General features: G+C 37.9%; 2 protein-coding genes across 3 annotated transcripts; one reads left to right on the forward strand and one right to left on the reverse strand.

The window, feature by feature from the left end:
• The first annotated feature begins 1,502 nt into the window (after positions 1-1,502).
• On the forward strand, positions 1,503-13,798 carry LOC125235416. Of its 2 annotated transcripts, none has more exons than XM_048141972.1 (4): positions 1,503-1,911; positions 5,218-5,341; positions 12,470-12,650; positions 13,385-13,798. In XM_048141972.1, the coding sequence occupies exons 1-4, from the start codon at positions 1,567-1,569 to the stop codon at positions 13,503-13,505; spliced, it is 771 nt and encodes a 256-aa protein (XP_047997929.1). In that variant the 5' UTR covers positions 1,503-1,566; the 3' UTR covers positions 13,506-13,798. The 2 variants fall into 2 exon arrangements, with proteins under 2 accessions (XP_047997929.1, XP_047997930.1); XM_048141973.1 differs by having other exon boundaries at positions 1,503-1,887.
• An 87-nt stretch (positions 13,799-13,885) lies between these two features.
• On the reverse strand, positions 13,886-21,488 carry LOC125235417 (multiple coagulation factor deficiency protein 2 homolog). The gene is made up of 5 exons (XM_048141974.1): positions 21,410-21,488; positions 18,486-18,645; positions 17,668-17,803; positions 16,384-16,474; positions 13,886-15,318 (listed from the first exon to the last, which is right to left on the reverse strand). The coding sequence occupies exons 1-5, from the start codon at positions 21,420-21,422 to the stop codon at positions 15,182-15,184; spliced, it is 537 nt and encodes a 178-aa protein (XP_047997931.1). The 5' UTR covers positions 21,423-21,488; the 3' UTR covers positions 13,886-15,181.
• Between the last annotated feature and the right edge of the window lie 742 nt (positions 21,489-22,230).

Consider the following 22,230-nt stretch of genomic DNA (forward strand, 5'->3'; position numbering starts at 1 on the left):
CTCCCTGGTTTTTGAGGCTAGAGCAATTATTTTTTCAACACAGATTTTTTTTTCTGTGTCGGACCGTTTTGATTTTTTTGATATTTTTATTTTTAAAGACGCTAGCGCCTTTTTCGTTATGGAGCAAAAAAGGTGTGTTATTCAAAATTAGTGACAGTTAGCCAAAAAACTAAACGGTACGACACAGATTATTTCATTGTTATTCAGATTCTTAAATTTCGTTCCGATTGATTAAGTTTAGTTTTGAGGAGGAAACGGTCGAGAGCTGATTAAATTTTATTTGCAATATTTTTTAACAGAGTTGTTCTTAATGGATTTTTTTATAAATTTTGTTAGTAACACGCGTACCTATCTGTAACTAAAATTACCAAATTGAAAGGGGGGGGGGCTCCTTTCCATTTTAGCATTTTCGCTCCTGTTGCGTCTACGTCTTAATTTAAGTAGGTCAAACAAACAATAATTAGATCATACCAAAATGGTGTCGCCACGGTGCTGGGCCATTATGTCAGAGTTACCGAAATGCAGCGTGGCCCACATTCCGTGCATTGCGGAAACAATCGACGCGCGAGGTAAACAAAGATGTTCCGCCACGTTTGCCGTCGCCACCCTGCAGAGATTGCGACCGTCGCCTTTTTACTCTGGTGCTGTATGTACAGTTGCTGAGAGGAGTGAGGAAATGACCCGCTTACATAAGAGGTTTGTCTGCACAAGGAGTTGCTTCTCTTTGCAGCTGAATAACATTACACACATAGCAGCCAATTCTACTATCGGACTCTTAGACGCATGGCCAGTTTCCATCCTTACTTGGTAGATATTCCGCGAATTCGCACTAAGCGCTTTGATTCTTCTTTTCTTATGCGCACTGCTAAGGAGTGGAATTCCTTTCCGGCGGCTATATTTCCGAAATCATATAACCCGGCAACCTTCAAATCTAGGGTGAACAGGCATCTTCTGGACGATGTCACTCCATCGTAAGCCACGTCTTTGGCTAGTCTGTGGCCAAGAATAAGCCCATCTAAAAAAATGATTACGATCATACCACGAACAAATGTCAATGTTATTAATAAAACTCTGCTCGAGTTATGGCTATTATTACTTACAAACTGATGATGATGATGTCCTCCCAGACGTATCCGTCGACGGCGACATCCTGGCTAGCTTGAAATTTTTGTTTATTCATGAAACAAGAGAAATTTGTTTACATTACAAACTACACTATGTATGTATAAACATAGAGCATTTCTTAAATGTCTTTAAAAGCATTCCTACATTATGTACTCTACGTACAACGTATTTATTACTGCCTTACTTAGGACGGTATTAATTCACTATACACATTACAAAATCATACCAACATTTTAATACCCTATTGCAAAACGTCAACATTCCCCATGGAAATAACCACGCGGCCACTACAAAGCAACAACAATAGCACCATTAGCAGATGTCATCGTGCGTGCGACAAACAAAAGCGAAGGAAGAGATAAAACAGCCAGGCATGTCCGAGCCGTCTCAATCCTATCAGCACTACCTGTTCCTCCAGTCGCGGACCCACCCTCGCCCAACATGGTCGCCTACGCACTCCTATTCGTTCCTGTGCTCCTGGTAGCTTCGGAGCATTCTGGAGCGTACTCCTCGCCTCAGTATGCTAAGAAAATGTATCCGAAGTTTGACAGTTTTGATACGAACGCGTTGTTGCCTAATGAGAAGCCTCCGATACCGTTCAAGAGGCAGATTGATCGATATGATAGTGATGGGAACGATACGGCTCAGTACGGAAGGTCGTCGTTCTTGAGTTCGGCGGGGAGCTTCCTGAGTGGTGCTGGGGGGCAGGCCCTCACGAATTTAGCGAAGGAGTTTGTGGGGCGGTCGACGGGTAGCAGCCAGGTTGGTTTTGACTGCGTCTCGCAGGTTCGTATCGCACTTTTTTCTATTTTGCACTCATTCTTTGAACATCTGCCTGTGCCAGGATTATTGTAAAAATGTTTACTTGCAACCAAAGAGGATCGAGTATTATAGAGAGTTACTGTCGAAGTAAAATGTGTAATCACAGTGCATAGTTTGCCATCTCTTGACACAGGCTTAAAACTTTTGAGCCTCAGTTTTGACAATTTAGCCCATATTTTTAGCTTGATATGTTTTAAACTGTCAAATATTAACATTAGCGCCATCTAGCTGAGCGTACCCCAATGGTGTAATGCCATCTAGGCCACCGTACCTTTTTCTGTATGGTACTGAGGTACGCTTTTTTCTTAGACTTTATCTGTCTATACGGAGTTATATATGTCTTCTAACTCAGGGTTAGTAGGCTGTCATCTGTCAAATTACAAACAGAATGGTGGGTTAACCCTCCTTTTTCATTGGTGCAATTGGCCCTTAGTGTCAGTTGCATTTACTCGTAAGTAATTATAATTATCGATCAACGCCAGAATGATTCCTAAAACTTTTGTGTACGGAAACTAAACAGATCTCCATCTTTGATATTCAAAGTTTAGATCCTTTTCATGCATGATGAATTAACTACATACAATTAACTTTTTTGTACTATTTGATCACATGTAAATATTTAATCCTGCGGAAAAATAGTTTTAGGTTACCTTCCATCCGTAGCTTTATATTTTTATTTTCTTTACTTTACTTTATGTACTTTCATTTCATTATTAAACAATATTTACTGTAATGAAATACTAACAACTTCTGTTTTATATTTAAATCCAAAGCCTATTTATTATCTTCGATTCAATATGGCCATAAATTCATGGTCCTTCCAATCCAACAGTTCATGCTTCCGACAGTTTTGGCCTATATTACACATCGATGGCGAAGTGCTAGAACTCCTAACTAAGTACGAAAACCTAAGTAGTTGGGAGTTCATGGTGCTTCACCGTCGACATGACACTACCTTAATATCATTTAGTTTAAAATTGTTAGTAAGTACTGCTAGAATAGATTGACCTAGAACATGCATTTGAAATTGTCCGCTGTGTGCTAAGATTGAAAAGCCCTGTTTTCGTGCCCCGTGTGGTGACAGGTTAAGAATTTCACCGCCCCCTTTCTTCTCGTGGGTATCGTACAAGTCGATTGTAAGATATAAGTTAAGTTGTGGCGTAGGCGAGAGGCTGGCAACCTGTCACTGCAATGTCACAATTTGGATTTCTTTCAACCCCTTTTTGACAAGGCACTGAAACTTAGTAGTTAATGTGCTCTGCCTACCCCTTTATGGGATACATGCGTGATTATATGTATGTATGTATGTTAGTACTGCTAGAATAGATAGACCTAGAACATGCATTTGAAATTGTCGGCTGTGCGCGAAGATAAAAAAGCCCTTTTTTAGTAATTTTTGGCAAATAGGGCTGTCGCTGAGTCATCTGATAATGACTATTTCTCAGACCGATGACGTAATATTTAAAAGGTTTCCTACATACAATAACTATGACGCATACACTATCATTTGTGCACACTTAAAAAAGCACCCTTATAGATAACTGTTACTGTTACGGCGCAGGCCATTGTTTCCAAATAATACAAGGTTTATTTCTTTAGCGGTAATACGTCGTTGAGTATTATTAGATTTTTTTTATGTTACTAGTGACATTGCGATCAAATATGTGGGTAACGTGGCCAATATAATACAAGGTCTGCCAAAATAATGCCGGATAAGTTTTTTCGTATCTTTAAATATTCCATAGACGCAAAGAAGTCCTACCTAAATATCGGTTTATCAATTGCTTATGGTCCTGTACTGGTTATGATACGACTTTGAAGATCAATTCAATCCAGTTCAATTCTTTATTGCTTCCATGTTGGTACAAGATTATTACAGGTGTCAGATATAAAAGTCAAGGCACAACACAACATGAGACCCTGTTAGAGTATTGCAAAAAATATAAATAAAAAACTATAACTAAAATATACACAAAGAATAAATTAATAAAATAATGTATTTGCTAATGTAATAGCTTATTGAATTATTACATTTCGTTACATCTCTGCCTACTCCTCTGGGAAACAGGCGTGATTGTATGTATGTATGTACATTTTGGTAATGGCGTGCTCTTATACTTTCGCAAGTTCATTCACTTAATTTCGCGCGCACCAATCAGCATGACTTATTCAGGGGTCGTATCAAAACAAGGCAAGAACATGCCCTTTATGAAGAATGAACATATTATTATTTACAAACTAATGTAGTAAGTATATATATGTGAGTGTGCACGGGAAAACGTCCCACATTGTCGACTGCTATAAAGCCGCTTTGTCAGTTTATTTATGAAATATTTATTGGACAAAAATAACACTAAATATTTTACAACCTAGTATCCGCAACGCAGGTTTCGTCATGAGTTTATTCATATAAAGATACAATAGTACTCGTAGATCTCGCCTTAATAGTAACCGACATAGTGGGACGTTTTACTAAACACATTCACATAATAGACATTCGCTTTTTTATTTCACCCTTGTTATAAGACACTTTTCGAACCTTTCGATTATAATATTATACTTCTTGCACTGGTAACCGTGGTAGGTAATGTATTACATTAAACGATATTATTTACGCACCTTGCAAAATTTGACGCAATCTTATTCTTTTCTCTTCATCACATTAATTCTTCACTGTTATTTTTATTTGTTAAAAATTTCAAATTGCTAATATAACTACTGCTTGTATATTGTAATAATTGTCACCTACACACAGTCACTCGAATCGAATTTTGTAATTGTAAACGAATACATAGCGTACAATAATATGTTATGCATGCTAAACTATAAGTAATTTAATTCTCATTTAAGTGAAGTTGTATATATCTTCTTTGAGAAAAAAAAAAGTTCTTATTTTTTTTTAACTTTGTTTTTTTATAAGCGTATACGGGGTATCAAAGGGGATACGAAAATTCGATTATTTTTGCGCTACGAACCTTAAGTATCACTGGTAACTAACTCAGGACTTTAGTTTTGTACATGCTAGTAACTGGTTATGAAAACGCAAATATTTTATGGCACTAGCTCTAACACCCACACGTCTTTTACCACCGTTCTCACACTATAGGATCCGATATCGGATGTCGAAAGGATTTCAATAGAAATAATCCAAGATGGCGCCCGTGATGCATGAGACATCGGTCCTACATCCGATATCGGATCGTATAATGTGAAAACGCACGAATTTTCCGTTTTGATTGTTATCTAATTATTGACACGCCTCTCTCTCAGGTCCTCAGCTTGAACCTGACAAACCTGGTGATCCTGATCGTGCTGAAGGCGTTGATCCTTGCTGCTGGGTTCTTCGGCGCCGGAGCGTGGAAAGGCGGCCATCACTACGCCAGGAGTCTCGATGGTAGGTTTCAAAATAGGACGATCCAAATTATCAGCCGCTTACGCTTTTCCCACTTGTGCTTGGTACGGTATACAGCGTGTGGATTCCATACGGGCGAATAATGTATCCAGTTATAGTATCTAACCATACAAATCATATAGTATAATCATTTTATTAAAAAGTGTTATTAATTAAGAGAAATTATTTTTTTAAATCTGACCTACTTGGTCAGATTTAAAATGTACGCCGTCCATATTAACTTGACATGACATAAACGTCATGTCGTAATGACGTTTATGTAGGTACGCTAATTGATGTGGACGTAATACATTGCGTGCTGAATTATTATGTATGAAAAAAAAAATCTCATCTATTCAATAAAAAAACCATGTAGGCTCCTTAGGTCCAATACTAATCGTTATTCAAATATTCGCCCGTATGGAATACACACGCTGTATATTTTTAAGGCCCACTTGCACCAACCACTTAACACTTTCGAAACCGGGCTCTACGCGGCGCTACGACATTTTCGCTACATACGGGGAAACCCATGTAATCGGCTACGCTTCTACGAGCGGTGTACCCGACAGTCGGGTTCTTGGTAGCGAAAGTGTTAAGTCAGGGTTAGTGGCATGTCATCTGTCAAATTCCATATAAAATGGTGGGTTAAACCTCGGGTTAACCTTGGTGCAAGTGGCCCTAACCGACTTCATTCTTCCATGCCTCACTGTCGTAGGTCATTTCTTAATTCTCTAGATTTCATCTCCTCCTTTCCATGGTTTAACTTGCCTCTAAAATCCGCTAAATTACTTCCTACTAACTTTCGTCAAATTTTTATCCCTCTTCATCCTGTACTTCATGTTTTAGTATTTTCAATTAAGTTAATAGATATGCTTTTCCATCTTGTTTCATAATACCATGATGGACAATATTGAAAAAACAAACAGTTATATTCTTGCTTTTGCGCATTTACCAACCTTTTTTTAAACTACATCTAACTACTACATCACAAGGGCTAACAGTCACCACCGTTATCTGAGTAACCAAATGTAACTTATGTAACATCTATTCCATTCGATGTTATTAAAGGTGTTTACTCAAACATGCTTAACAAGATTATTGATAGCGCGCGTTGTACACAACGTAATAAAAACAGCTTCCGGCAATTCGGTTTAATCCATTTACTGAAATCCGGCGCACTCTCGATAAATGACCATCACGGTGACTGTTTGACCATCAAGCGATTAATCTGCAGTGACCATCTGCCTCCACTAGACCGTTACGGTCACACGTTGCTCACATACGAACATAGATAGATAATAGACTAGTTTCCTACTAGTCAAATCAGCTTCTTTTTAAGAACTGTCAAAACGATTTGCTAATATGGAATTACTATGAAATACTGAGGAGTGACGTCACGGTCAATTCATTTACTTTATATCTTTCTTTTTGACTTATTAAACAGAAATTATTTTTAAACATAACTACTGTCCATATTTTCTTCTAATTATGTGGTGCTTTATTTCATGCACTGTATAAAATATTTTTCCCCTCACTAGCTCGGAAACACGTGTTTTGTCGTTTAATACCAGCGGGTAAAAACGCATTTTATCCACTAGTGAATAAAGTAATTTGACCTTGAATAAAGTCAAATTAACTGCTTTAAAATTGATAAAAGTAGGTGAATCTAGTAATAAAGATGATTTACCACCTGTAGAACTATTGGAAGCAGTGATAAACGCATTTTTTGCGTTGTAGTTTCCTCGCTACATTGAGGGGAAAAGTTTTGTGTTACACTCGGATGCAAATGTATTTTACTTCTCGTGTGTTAAAAATCTCGCAAGTTCAGGATTCTATTCTCGAACCACTCGCTTCGCTCGTGGTTCAACTATAGAATCCTTTCACTTGCTCGTTTTTCAATTCCACACTCGGCGTTAAAATACAACTTTGCCCCCTTGTATAACAAATAACTATTTCTCAAACATGGTATGAAATATTGATGTTATGTGCCTTATAATTGGCAGCGAAGTATGACGTTGCAGGTGCGGCTAGGACGATTGATAGATAATGGAATTTCATACAAACCAAGGCCGGCAAAGTCTTCTTTTTTAATTTCCAAACACAGATAATTGTGACATAACATCCAGGTATTTAGCCAATTAAAAAAAAAACTATAAGGGGCTTTATAGACGTGCCGACTGCAACTGGTACGGGCCCTAGACAATATTTGATTTTGGGTGCGTTTTCATACAAAAAAAATTTTTTTCGTTTTTTTTTAATTTTTATTTTTATTTTTTTTTAATTTTTTGTTTTTTTATAGGCGTATACGGGGCATTAAAGGGGAACGAAAATTCAATTATTTTTGCGCTACGACGCACCGTTTAGGAGATACAGCCATCCAAACTTACTATTTTCAGTAGACTTTATTTATTTCATACCATGTTTGAGAAAAGCACTATACATACCTCGGCGGGAAGTGGGGTTGCCGGCCGAAGACATATAGACGGCCGAGCGAAGCGAGGCCGGATAGGTCTGACATTTGTCCCGGCCTCTGTAGTAATGTACTATTATTTTAAAGTATAGGAAACTAGCCTATTAACTGTTCTCACCGAATTTATTATGAAAAGACTTAAAGCAAGAGTCAATAGGCTACTTGCCTCCTAGTCAAATCAGCTTCTTTTTAAGAAGTGTCAAAATGAATTACAACGACTTGTTAATATGGAATTTATATTAAATCGAATTTAGTGACGTCACGTTCAACTCGGTTACTTTGTATTGGACAAAAATAACTTCTGTCCATGTTTTTCTTATAATTATCTGATCCTTTATTTCGTGTATGGTATAAAATATTTTTCACCACACCAACTGATAAAGGCTTACTTTGCTATTCGAAAATAGATAGCAAAATTGCATTTTATCCACAAGAGCTGGCTGGATCTTGAGCTGGCTGGTAGAAATGACCTGTACAAGTGTACATGATGATTTTGAATTATAAATATTTAATTGATAGATTTCATTTAGTTTGATGTTTTATAGTCAGTATTTTGTTCGTGTTGGTGTGGTGAAACATTTTGTGTTTCACTCGGCGGCAAAGTTTGTTTAACCTCCGTGCCTTGAAACCCTCGCAACGCTCAAGATTCCACTTATTGGAATATTTCGCTTGCTCGGGTTTCAATATTGGCACGCGCGATTAAACAACTTTGCCCCCTTGTAAAACAAATAACTATTATTTTAACTACAGTCAAGTTCCCTATAGATTGTTACACAGTTTTTAAAAGGACGAACAAGGTTTCAGTCCATGATTTGAGCCTTTAACGCACCAAATAAATCAAATAATATGCAAAAGTAACTTTTGAAATCAAATGAGTATGGTCAAACATTCGATCGTCGAAATTCCCAGTTAACTAGTGGAAAAGGAAATGTTTAGATAGATTAATTTCAATTTTAACTATAAAACTCCCGTGAGATTCATACATATTTAAAAATATTTTAAGCGGGTTACTCACGTATTAAGTCGATATAGCGTTCGACATGTTCGAGTTCGAGCAAGCGCCCGCAGTATGCGTCGCGCTCTCGACATGTAAAGGCGGGGTCGCTACTCTTGAGAAAGGTTCTCGAAATAGAACCGAAACATGTCGAACGCTATATCGACTTAATACGTGAGTAACCCGCTTAAAATATTTTTAAATAGATTAATTTCAATTTTCTCTTTTTCTTTTAAATTTTTGTAAGTTCACTAAATCGCCACGTCATCGTGAACATCGAAATACTGGAAATTACTCCCAAATGTGGCTCATAATCGTTGGAATGTTAGACGGCAAGGATGTTATCGCACATGAAGCATAAGGATTCTTCTTTGATGTAAACTAACAACGAGTCGAAGTCTAGTCCGGCCTACTTTATCGCTTACCATACGGACAAGACTTGGTTGCATCCGCGACTTCGCATGCGATTTTAGTTGCATGGCGGACTGGTGCGACAGTTATATCAACTTAAGCTGGCCGATCAAATACCGCATTGTAATGAAACTCTCGCGCGAGATCTCGTAAATCAGGCTTTACACAAATGTCCTGTCAAAGCGCTCCTGTAGCAATCGACCAAGTGCATTGTCTTGCTTAAAAACGAGAAATATTTTCACAAAATTACTTAGCATTATCAAAATAAAAATGTACCTAATTGACATCTAAATTCTAATATATAGTCCATGTACAGTCGAGTTCATAATATGTGTACATTTCTTCACCTTAATTCGTTGCAATAAGATGAAAAACTGTACACATATTTATGAACTCGACTGTACTTATTTAAGCCATGCATGTCTCAGTGCAAGCCGTATTAAGGCGATGCATGCCGCGAATGGCTCAATATATAAGTACCTTTATTTAAACGCCTCGCTAAATACGTACGAATTATTTTTGTCAAAGATGAGTCCACCCTCTGATGTGGTTGTCGTGTCCGCACTTAATCCCATTGTGGAGATTATCCGACACGTCTGGCTCCTGATCAGCTCGTACTAAGTGTTAGTGTTCATTGTTACATACAATTAATTAAATGCCTTAACTATACATTTGGGGTGCCCTCTATTTCGCCTATCATTAATTCGCATAACATATTTGGCATAACATTGAATAAGCATAATATTAAAAATGCATAATTCTTATTTCGCATAACAATGAATTTGCATAATTGAAATTTGCATACTATTATTTCGTATAACTTTAATTATCCTAAAATGAATTGCCATACTTACTAACTGTATGGAGAAAGCGATTGGATCAATCAGGGGCTGATTTTCCAATTTCGAGCGCTCGATTTTGAGTGTTTAATTTTATACTGTCTCACTTATTAAGCATGAAAAAAATAGGGCTAAGTAAGGTACAGCGGGGAAAATCTCAAGTGGGGGGCAAATGTAACTGGTCAATTTCTTCCATGTTTTACAATGTTTGCATTATTAAAAAAAAAACTGTTTATTTTTAAGAAACATACATGCATTTATGAACTTATCTACTAATCTTAAATTAAAAAGATTATTTGAGTTAAGGAGTCTTTATTTTATTTATACATTACTTATTATTTCAGAAAATAGAATGTCTACGAGTTATGTAGTAAGTGTGTTCAGTGGGTACATGTAATAATGGAATAATGGAAATAGTGTAGTAATGAAAAAAATGGATTAGTTACAATTGCCTTTTAGTCTAGATTTGCCCCGCTGTACCTTACTAAAGAAATTGAAAATGGATAGTATTTAATAAATAATATTATCTCATCGTTCAGATTTTCGCTGATCGCACGTGCCGATACTGATACCCGAGCAAGCGGAAGATTCAAATATAAGTTTGAAAACCAAATTTTTCACCACCCCAACACGAACAAAATACTGACTATAAAACATCAAACTAAATCAAATCCATCGATTTCTTCAATATTTATGATTCAAAATCATCATTTATAGGTAAAATTCTATCAGCTAGCTTAAGACATCAAGTTAAAATTTGTATGAAATTACTTTGCACTCTTGTGGATAAAATGCAATTTTGCTATCTGTTTTCGAACAGAAAAGTAAGCCGTTACCCGTTAGTGTGGTGAAAATATAATTTTCTTGTATGCCATTTAAACATTCTACGAAACAAAGTTATGCTTATTATACTTATACCAATTCATCGTTATAACAATTTACATTATGCGCATTAGCATTATACGAAATCTGTTATGCGAAATAATGATATGCGTATTAAACGTTATGCGTAATAAACGGTATGCCAATTCATATTAGGAGTATTCAGTTATGCGAATTAATATAGACCCATACATTTGGGGAGTAATTCACCAGTATTCTGATTTAATTTTATGCTTGGAACCAGCTCCCGGAGGATTTAATATCGTCCCAAAGTGTCAACTAATTTATGAATAAGTTAGACAAGCACAGTGCTAATTTTACATAAGGTAAAGCGGGGCTAATTTCGACTGGGGGACAAATGTATCTGGTCCATTTTTTCCATGTTTTACAATGTCAGCATTATTAAATAGGGTGTCCACCGGTTATACATGGTAGGCGTGTTCAGTCTCAACATTTTAGTGTATTAATAGAAAAAAATGATCAGGTACGATTGCCCTCCAGTCGAGATTTGGCCCGCTGTACCTCATCATGAACACTTGAAACCACTGCTGACAACTGGATACAGGCTTTCTCAGTTACTATAACTGCCTGCCCTCTTTACCAATCGTTCTCGTTCATGATAAGTCGATAACACAAACTATAATAACAAAATGTAAAGAAACCGAGAAAACAGAAATCAATTTGTTAGTCTAACTAAACATAAACATTTCTTTTTCTACTGGGAATTTCGACGATCGAATATTTGACCCGATATTCAACACTTAATTTCGAAAGTAACTTTTACATATATTTATTTGGTGCATTGTAGTTTAAAATCGTGGATTGCAACCTTGTTTGTCCTTCTGTATAATTGGGTGTAGGTAATAAAATAATTGATAAGCCTTTTGATATTCTAATATCAAAGACCAAATCTATTTGGTCAGGTGGCCAATTTTTGAATGTCAACCACAACCACTCGATTTCCTGAATTTCTTTCAATAATATCTCCACTACCAGCGATTTAAATTCTACTAACAGAATCGAAAAGGAGTTGATGCACAGAACTTAATTTAGATAGAAGAAACAAATTCATATATTTGTATAGGGGCCGAGCGTGTCAAATTTTGTTCTGAAGTTGATTCTTGCCTGTAATTTTAAATATGTCTCAGGCTCTTGATTGTTCATAATTTTTGTGTTGTTGCAATTGAATATCACGTAACGAGGCATTTTTTATATTTTGGTTGACTTCAACTTACAAAAATTGACGCCCGAAAGCTGCAAGCTGCGAGTAAAGACGGACAACTCAGTGGATTTCACTGAGTTCATTTGACACGCTAAGTAGATACGTTTGCTTGATCTATGGTATATATGACATCTGTGAGTTGATGTTATCATTAAATTCAAAATTACAAGTCGTTCTTTTTCAAAAATAGCATTTCGTCGTTTTCCAGAGACTTTTGAACGGCGAATTCGTGCGTTCGAGATTCAAAAATCGGTACCGGTCCTTTATCAATCTTATTCGTATCTCTAAATTCACTATTTTAATTTCCCAGATAACACAAACGCTTCATACATCACGGAAGACGAAATCATGCTGTACCTGAGCTACCTTGCTGGGCAACAGAGTAGAGATTACGGCTGCCTGTACCGCCTCTCGTGCAAGAAGCCTCAGCAAGCTGCTCTTTATTCATCAGGAGCTGAGATTCTGCTGCAGGGAGCAAGATTGCTGCAAGGGTAAGCACAATTTGTCACTCTAGAACCCTGTCCTATTAACACAGTGTTCTATTTGACACAGATATTTTATTTAATAAGTTTACTGCGCAAAGGTTCTCAGTGGCCTATGATTCAAATTGGTTGACTTTACAGTTACACGCTTGGTGTTCTAACTTTAAGTTTACTGTCTTGTTAGTAACAAGTAACAACGCATAGGTGAGAGGATGAGATTTTGATATACCTAAGTTACCTAGCGGGACAACAAACCAGAGAGTGCGCGCCTGTATCACGTCTAGTGCAATAAGCCACAGTAGGCTGATCTGTATTCATCAGGAGCTGAGATTCTGCTGCAAGGAGCGAGATTGCTGCAAGGGTACGGCAACTGGTACCCTTTTGGTAGGATAGTTAGGAAGAGTTTGCAGGCCGGGCAGTGACAACACAATACATACATGTATATTTTCGTAGTACTATTTACACTTAGCATGGAAATTCGTGTTAAGCATGGTCCAACTCCACACAAAATGATCACAGTCAATTAATTTATATAGGTTATGATGAGCAACTTTTACTCGTAGTTTAGCGAAAATAACTTTGGCTTTCATACATTTTGGTGACCGTATCTACTGAATGCCATAGATTAGTTCTTCTGTGGAACTTATACCAAAACCCAAGTATTGGATCTTTTTGGGTGCTGTTACGAACTCCCAATTTATAAACTTTGGACACATTTGTAGTTGGACTACTTTTTTTTACAGGAACAGCATCGAATTGGAACCATACGAAGAGGTGTCAAAGGGCATCAAGGAAGCATCAGCCTGGGGCGAGGAAGGCATGAACTGCGACACTCGTTACCAATGTGAAGAAATAAATGGATAACCAAACAAATAGACCTATTAATTAATAATATAGTCTGACATACCTGGTTGGACAGTAGAAAAGGCAGCCTGTTTGACAAATGTACAAAGTTGAATTTTTTTTTTCCTACAAACAAACTGACACACAATGATATCTTCTTCCAAAACCCTGCAAAACAATTGTCTGACCAAAATTACAGTCTTGGTAATTCTAAGTAATCAGGGAAAGAGAATATCATAAGTATCTTACCTTATTTATAAGTCAGTATTTTGTAAATAAATATTATGTACCTACTTATATTCACGTACCTAAATTTAGTTTCTCTTCCCAAATTTCTTTATACATGTCTGATTACCGGGTGTTAGTTTCGTCATTATCAGAATAAGTTTTAACAAAGCTATAAGAAGAACTGTAAATATTATCAATTGCTACTTGGGCTCAGTTTATTATATTTAACTTTTGACTGTTCTCAGTTAATGGTCTCGTAACTGTTTAGTCATGTAAATAGTAAATAAGTATACACGTACAGGAATGTGTAATACCTATGAAGGTTTAAAATGTAACATTTAATTAAACTACATATTCTATTTACAATAATCGTGTTGTCATTTTAAAGGAACATAATTACGTAATAAATAATTAAATATTTTGACAATATTTGTACACGTAATGTGCAGACAAGCAAATATAGACTGCAATTACTCCTTGTTCTTAATGTATTTTGGTCACATTTTCTTCATACTTAAGTAAACCTAGAGGAATATTTTGATTGTAATAATAACTAATAACATGTTATGAATTTTGTCTGTGTCAAAAGTGACACCCCTCCAATCAAAAATTGCAGTTATATCTATCCAAAACAAATAAAGATATGTAACCTGGCCCCGTAGCTGAAACGCCACCGAAACGCCGCAGAAATGTAGTCTGGCTCTGTCGCGCCAATACGATAGAGATAGATAGCTACGAAAGAGATATTATCGTGAGCGTTTCGTGAGCGTTTGTGCATTCGGCTACGCACATTGCTGCACACTGTTAACCAGATGCAAATATGACTCTTACTTTATGGTAAAAAACACTAGGTACCTACATTATTAGACCATTCTTAGGCTCAACCAATTCCATTCCTAAACATTGTCTTTATTGTCAAATTCTGTCAAAATCAACAGAAAATTCTTATTTTATGCTGACTGCAGCGACAGACAGTTTGTTCATAATTATCTGACAGGCCAAAACATGATTCATGTACATCTTATCACTTGATACATACTGTCCTCTTTCTTGTCAGTTGACGACACTACCTGTGACACTACGTAGGTAGAGGTTAAGAATATCAAAGTATTCGAGGAAAGCCGCCTCAATACTTTAGATGCCAAACGCCAGCAACGCAAAGACAGACCGAAGCCCTCCTACGTATACATACAATACCTCCGGCCAACTTTATTGTAGCACTTGCCAAAGAGTCTTTAAGACGAAGTTCGGCCTGGCCAGCTATATTAGAGCCCATAAAAGGCGTAATCCATAGTTGCTGAGGTCGCCGCCACAGAAATCGGAAATCGAAAATCGAAATATATATATATGTGCACGAACCATTTGTGCAGTGAGATACATACTCGCTACCAATGGCTTTAGCTTTTTAAATAAAATATACGACCTGATTAATCCAACTATGTATAGTCTAACAATGACAAGGATCAGTGTTAAGGCGGAGAGTTAGCAGCGAGAACCCTCGGCGTCCGTTCGCTGGGGTTGATGGCGCGGGCGGCGCGGTATTCCGCGTACGACACGTAGCCGTCGCCATCTGTGTCGTCACTTTGTAGAGTCCGGTCCACTAGTGCTGTAAAATACATAGTACCTCATACCTCTGCCACACTATGCTCCTCGCGCTGCCCCTCGCGCTGCTGCAGTGGTGCCCTCTCCGGCCACACACTGCCCTACTCGAGCGACTAATCGCACTAAATTGTTGGCGGCCCTTTGACTCGCGCCAAAAAACCGACAAAATAGAGAGCGGTGGGCATGACGAGGAGCATGACGAGCGGCATGACGAGTAGCGCGGCCACACTATGCCTCTGCCTACTTCCCTCGCTACTTCCCACGCCGCTCGTCGAATGTCTAGCAGAGGTATCAGATCAGGCAGGCAGGCATGGTCGCGCGATAAATGATAAAAAATCAGGCCGTCCCTATGGCACTATTTGTACGTTCGATAGGGACGGCCTAGTGCTTTATCATTAATCACGCGACCATGCTTGCCTGCCAGTTGGGGCATATATTGGTGCACCTCTTTCTTCAAGGAATATAAATTAGAAATTACCTATAGATATTAGCTATGAGGTCCAAAAACCTGATAACGATATTAAGGAGTCCCACGTGATAATAAATACTCCTAACTACTATTTATTTAACGGCTACATGCGCAATTGAAATGGGCATAGTAATTGGAATATACTCGGATTATTTAGTCTAAGGAGAAACTTCGCCTATGTGTGTTCTATCGCCTGTACAATGGGTTGTGTTCTGAGGAACTGTTTGACATGATGCCAACGTCCACTTTTCATCATCGCACCGCTCGCCATCGACAGGGCGGGCGCTTATCCACACACCTTGCAACCTAAATGGTCGCGTACCGTGCGGTTTCAGAGGAATTTCCTCCTGCGGACGCTCCGGCTGTGGAATGAGCTCCCTGCCGAGGTATTTCCGATGAACTACAGTATGGGGTTCTTCAAAAAAGGAGTGTACAAGTTTCTAATGGGTCGGCAACGCGCATGGGACACCCTTTGAGTTTCAGGCGTCCATATAGGTTACGGTGACCGCTTTCCATCAGGTGGACCGTATACCTGTTTGCCACCGACGTGGAATAAAAAAAAAGAAAGCCGTGTATAATGGTGTGATGAAAATTACATACCTATATATGCATCCAGTTCGTTTGCTTCAGGCTCTATAGAAGAATCGTTATCAGGATCGTGAGCTTCGTGTTCTATTGTATGATACACTGCCTGAAATGAAGATAAAATAATGCTTTATATTATTACGGTTTTTAGCTGCATAAATGAGAAAGCAAAATTACACTATCATGCCATGTGGAGCTACCAGACATCGGATTCCGTAGGGCGAAACTTCTTGACAGCTAGGGACTTCCTATATCGATAAACTCATTTATCGATACTAGTTCTAAATACTAGTGATCACACAAAGGTTTGCTTAGAAAATATTTTTTTATTAAAAGAGTATGCGCATGTGACACTGTTTGAGTTGCAGGCGTCCATAGGTTACGGTAACCGCTTTCCACCGCACCGGACCGTATGCTTGGTTGCCACCGACGTAGTATAAAAAAAAACATTATATAATAAAATAAGAACTCAATTTTCTTCTTCTTTTTTGAAAACGTTTTTAAAAGTTTACTCGTCACAATTTATTTCGACGCTATTTATTTTAGACGCTATGTATGAATTTCATACTGGTCTTCAGAACAATAGTTACAAAAAACACACACAATGTTGGGGGCGGTCACTAGTATATAAGGTCCTAATTTATTAGATGCAGATATTTCTACAGCTGATAGTACTCGGTCTCTGGAGTATATTAAACCGTGAAACATTACAGCTTTTACGATGTTTTTTGGAGAAAACGGAAAAACAAATTTGCTACGTAAAAACACCCTGTTTATGTGATTATTAAATGAAAACTCATTGAACAGATTCTAGTACCTCTTTTACGTACCACTTAACTGTAACTGGCCACTTCAATGACATGTGCAGTTTTCCCGCCGAACCTTTACGACATTTACAACAAACAATTGTTGACATGACAGACAGTGTTATTGTCACATGATGATTTTTTTTTAGACGAAATTATAATTAATTTTTTTGTTAGGAAAATGAAATCAAAAAAGTTACATGAAAAGATTTCTTAATTTATATTTAAAGTTAATTATTTTAATGTAAAGTATCATGTGTTAAAATATCTGCAACTAATAAATTAGGACCTTATATAGAACTAGTATCGATAAATGAGTTTATCGATATAGGAAGTCCCTAGCTGTCAAGAAGTTTCGCCCCACGGAATCCGATGTCTGGGAGCTACAATCGCCTTCTGTGCTTGAACCTCATAAACTTTTTTTGGAAATGAAAGTCAAGTACCTACCTACCCATTTTTCTTTTCTCTCTTTAAATTATTAAAGTTTTATTACCTTCAGTAGTTCTAGCCCATCTAATTTAGAATTCCTGTCGAAATCGTGAGCGGAGAAATAGTGGAACTCCAGTTCTTCAGGTGTCATCTTCGCAAGCGCCTCTGGCGTCAAAACCTTTGAGTCTTCTTCTATGTGCCTGAAAGGAGACAAGTCAATTTTTAATTAAATCACAACCAGGCAAACATCTTCTTCTTTTAATATCTCCATGAGACTTATCGTTAGTTGAAGGTCATTTGGATTTCAAAGTTCTATTGTTTAGCAATCTTAGCAATCATCGCACTTACTTTACTTACGTACATCTTGGAGTAATTGAGCATCTGACGTAAGCGACCCCACACTATGACGGCGGTCTGAAGTCGTGGTGTTTCTAGTCTACTGGCCGTGGGGATGATGTGGTGGGGATGAACGCATTGCAAAGGCCATTGAGAGTAGACATCATTTCAAAACAAAGCACTCACTGTACCTACACCCGGTTATGTACCTACATCATGGAGTAGCTGAGCGTCAGATGTGAGAGACTCCGCACTACGAGGCGGTCTGTAGTGGTGGTGTTTCTGGTATATTGGCGACTGCCTGTGGGGTTGATGTGATCCATACCGCATCACCAAGGCCATTGAGACTAGAAATAATTTCAAAACAAAGCACTCACTGCACATCGTAGAGTAACTGAGCGTCTGACGTGAGAGACTCCGCACTACGAGGCGGTCTGTAGTGGTGGTGTTTCTGGTATATTGGCGACTGCCCGTGGGGTTGATGTGGTCCATACCGCATCACCAAGGCTATTGAGACTAGAAATAATTTCAAAACAAAGCACTCACTGCACATCGTGGAGTAACTGAGCGTCTGACGTGAGAGACTCCGCACTACGAGGCGGTCTGTAGTGGTGATGTTTCTGGTCTACCGGCGACTGCCCGTGGGGATGATGTGGACCACGACGCAGTGCAGATACCAGTGAGGACAGGAACAGTACTATGAATGCTTTAAATCAATAGATTATAATATTTTAGAAATTAAAAGTATTATTTGTGTGTCCAGACTAGGGCACTAACTGCAAACTCAACTAACAGCTCGTCATAAGTGGTCAACATTCAGGTCATTGCCAACCAGCTGGCCTAGCCGAAGTCACAATCGTTGTCACTACGTCGCTATCGAAACGCAGTCTGGCTCTGTCTCTGTCACGACTTTGCGAAGCGTAAGCGATTGTGAGATTGGTTAGTTAGGTACCCAGAAGTCTGCTAGTTATTTTTCTGACTTACTAAATCTGCAGGATTTACTTTTAGATTTTGGGTTCAATATCCGGGTTAAATTCGCAGATTTAGTACCTAGGTTTCTTTCTTTCCCATAAGAAAATGCGTGTGCCAAACAAGTAACAATACAAGATAACAGTAAATCAAAACACGCAACAGTTGCCAAATCAATTTAAGTCGAAACTCGGTCACAACAGTCCGCACGTGCCGTCAATATTCGCGACAAATAAACAATGAAACAAGATCAACACTGAATGGTACCTGTCTGTAATTTGAACGCCATTGTACGAGTACTAAAGGGTAGGGTAGGGCAGCTGGCAACCCCAGGGGACTCCCATACCCCGCGGAGACAATATTCACACTTCATTTCACTCCTGCCCATTTCATTTGTAAATGCACGTCAAATTAAATGTTTGACGTCAAATTAGCTTATTTTACATATTGTTAAAGTTTGTAAAAAATTTTAATAGTTATGTTATGAGTCATTGTATATACAAACTTTGTCTGACACATTTTGAACTGATCAAGATCACATCGAATGGCAAATTACTTTAAAGAAATTTAAAAACGACAGTTTTTTTAGTCTTATGTTGATTTTTAAAATAGCCAGTGAACGTTACTTTACGGTTGGTAAAAATAACGCAAGCACAACTAAATGTACCTAATGTACTATTGAGGAAAATTTACTTGCTTACGTAAATAGCCTATACTAGGGCTATTTACGTAAGCAAGTAAAATTTTGCTTCTAAAAGTAAAATTAATTACAATTTTTATTCTTTATGAAACACATTTTTTACACCACGTCAGTAGCACACAGGTATACGGTCCGCTTGATGGAAAGCGGTCACTGTAACATATGGACGCGTGCAACTCAGGGGGTGTCACATGCGCGTTGCCGACCCATTTGAAACTTGTACACTCCTTTTTTGAAGAACCCTATACTTGTGTTTTTAACAGTCTTTGATCACTGACATTAATATTATTAACATCTACTCCTAAGTAGGTACTGTGTCACTATAAAATCCATTACAAAGTACTACTTTCAATAGTCGGAATGCATAATTAAATGTGGCCACCCTCTCTCGGATCGAACAGTTGGCAGAAAGACGAGCCTTTAATCGGACCCTCTCTATTATGTTCCACCAACTTATTTTAGCCCCTACTTTGATCAAAATGAACAGTATTTCTACGAGGTTAGTGGTAGATGCAAGTGGTTTGTAAAGTTGTGGACCTGTAGGCGTAATGGAGGACAAATTATGCGCTTGCGTCGACAAGTGCGCGGTCCATATGTCGGGGTGTCTGTCACAAGCGGCGAGAGAGTGAACTGACACACTGGCCAATTGTATAGACAGCCATCTTATCGAATTCAGTGCCAACGTTTTTGGAGGGGAATCCAACCGTTTCTCACTTTGTCGAGGGAAACGACTACGAATAGACAACTGACCCTTTAGCATAACTTGCCTTGTCGCGCTAGAGTTGTGCTAGAGGGGCTGGTGCCGAGTTGGCTGTGGATTCCCAGCACCTACTGTTGTGGTTGGGTCTGTATGTGTGACTTTGAATGGGAACATGTAAAATTATTATTTTGGGCATCATTATGACCAAATGTAAATATTCGCGCTCATAATGTCTCGTGGGGATATTAAGTAGCTTAAGCCCCTTCTCGTCTTTTCGTCGTCTCGTCTTGTCATCTTCGATAGTTCTTTCTTTAGAAATATGGTTAAGCTCAATGACCGTACAACCAATAAAAAATATTATTGCCCCAATTATGTTGACAAAGCTTACCATTCTTCCCGGCAATGTGTCTCATCGAACAAGGCCCCTGGTGGTACTCATCAGCGACCCACCGTATTACGCCGATAACGCCCTAATCCCACCGCTCACAATGCCCTTACGGGTCAAAAATTCCTTTATCCGCTCACCAAATACACTTTTGTGGACATGTATGTCAATGACAATGAGCATGTTGATTGATATCAAGTCTGGTATAATACGAGGATAATTATTGTTGTTTTTGAAAAAAAGTTATTTAATCACAGGTGCAGATAGCACCAAAAGTAGTGATGTAGATTTTTACATTTTAATAATGTATTATTTGTTTGCCCGTGTGGTGACGGGTTAAGAATTTCGCCACCCCCTTTCTTCCCGTGGGTATCGCAGAAAAATTGCTCATCTTACCCGGGTATACATCCTCTGATTATGATGATTGATAACTTTGATAAGTGTAACTGTATCGTAAACAATGTAAACATTCATAACCAAAAAACATTATAATGGCTATTTTTTAAACACAGGTGTATGTACAAAGATAATTATTTACGTTTATTACTGAATTAAAACTTCTCTTCTAATAATAAGTAGGTATTTTTCTAAATTATTGATAACAAAGCAATAAGATCCACAATAATGAATTGTAACGCAGTGGTCTGATAATCTCACAAAAGGGAACTCCTAAAGATTCGGGTAATAGCTACTAAACAAATAGTATAGTAAATTACCTTCAATCTTCATTATTGCTGAATCAAACACTTATTTTGTTGCCTTTAAATGATCTTAAATAGATTTCCACAACATACATCTGTCAAGCTCACAGCGACACTGAAAATCAATCGTAGGGCGCCTGCGTGAAAACTGCAAGCGAATTCAAACTTTATTGTATAGATCATAGAATCGCTGGCTAAGATGCGAAGATTCTGCGCATGTCATCTTAAGGTGTTGTTTAGTGTTTGCGCCACTCCATAGATGTCGTTACATGTAACGAAAGAAGCCCGTTTCGTTTACCTGTATTTGAGCGGATTAATATAGTTCGTTGTCGACTTTATTTATTTTTTACTAGCATTTGCCCGCGGCTTCGCTCGCGTTAGAAAGAGACAAAAGTAGCCTATGTCACTCTCTATCCCTTCAACTATCTCCACCTAAAGAATAACGTCAATTCGTCGCTCCGTTTTGCCGTGAAAGACGGACAAACAAACAGACTTTCCCATTTATAATATTAGCATGAATGTTTGGAAAATTTAATACTTTTTTTATTGGGAATCATGAACCCTTTCCCATATCCCAAAATGTTTTTTTTTTCCTTTTTCTCAATAACGATTAAACGATTATACAGGGTAAAATAAAAATAACCGTTCACACTTTGCATAGTGACTTTTGAGGTCGTAATGAACAACTAAAAGTTGGGACCAATGCTGAAATCGCGAAATCAATGAAATCGAAGCCAAATTTTGGCTGTTTCATAGAAATTTTTTTGCAATTTCAGCATCTTAGCAAATCTTGTTCATTATGACCTCAAAAGTCACTATGCAAAATTTGAACGGTC

This window comes from Leguminivora glycinivorella, chromosome 17, assembly GCF_023078275.1.
Source record: "Leguminivora glycinivorella isolate SPB_JAAS2020 chromosome 17, LegGlyc_1.1, whole genome shotgun sequence".
Classification (NCBI taxonomy): domain Eukaryota; kingdom Metazoa; phylum Arthropoda; class Insecta; order Lepidoptera; family Tortricidae; genus Leguminivora; species Leguminivora glycinivorella.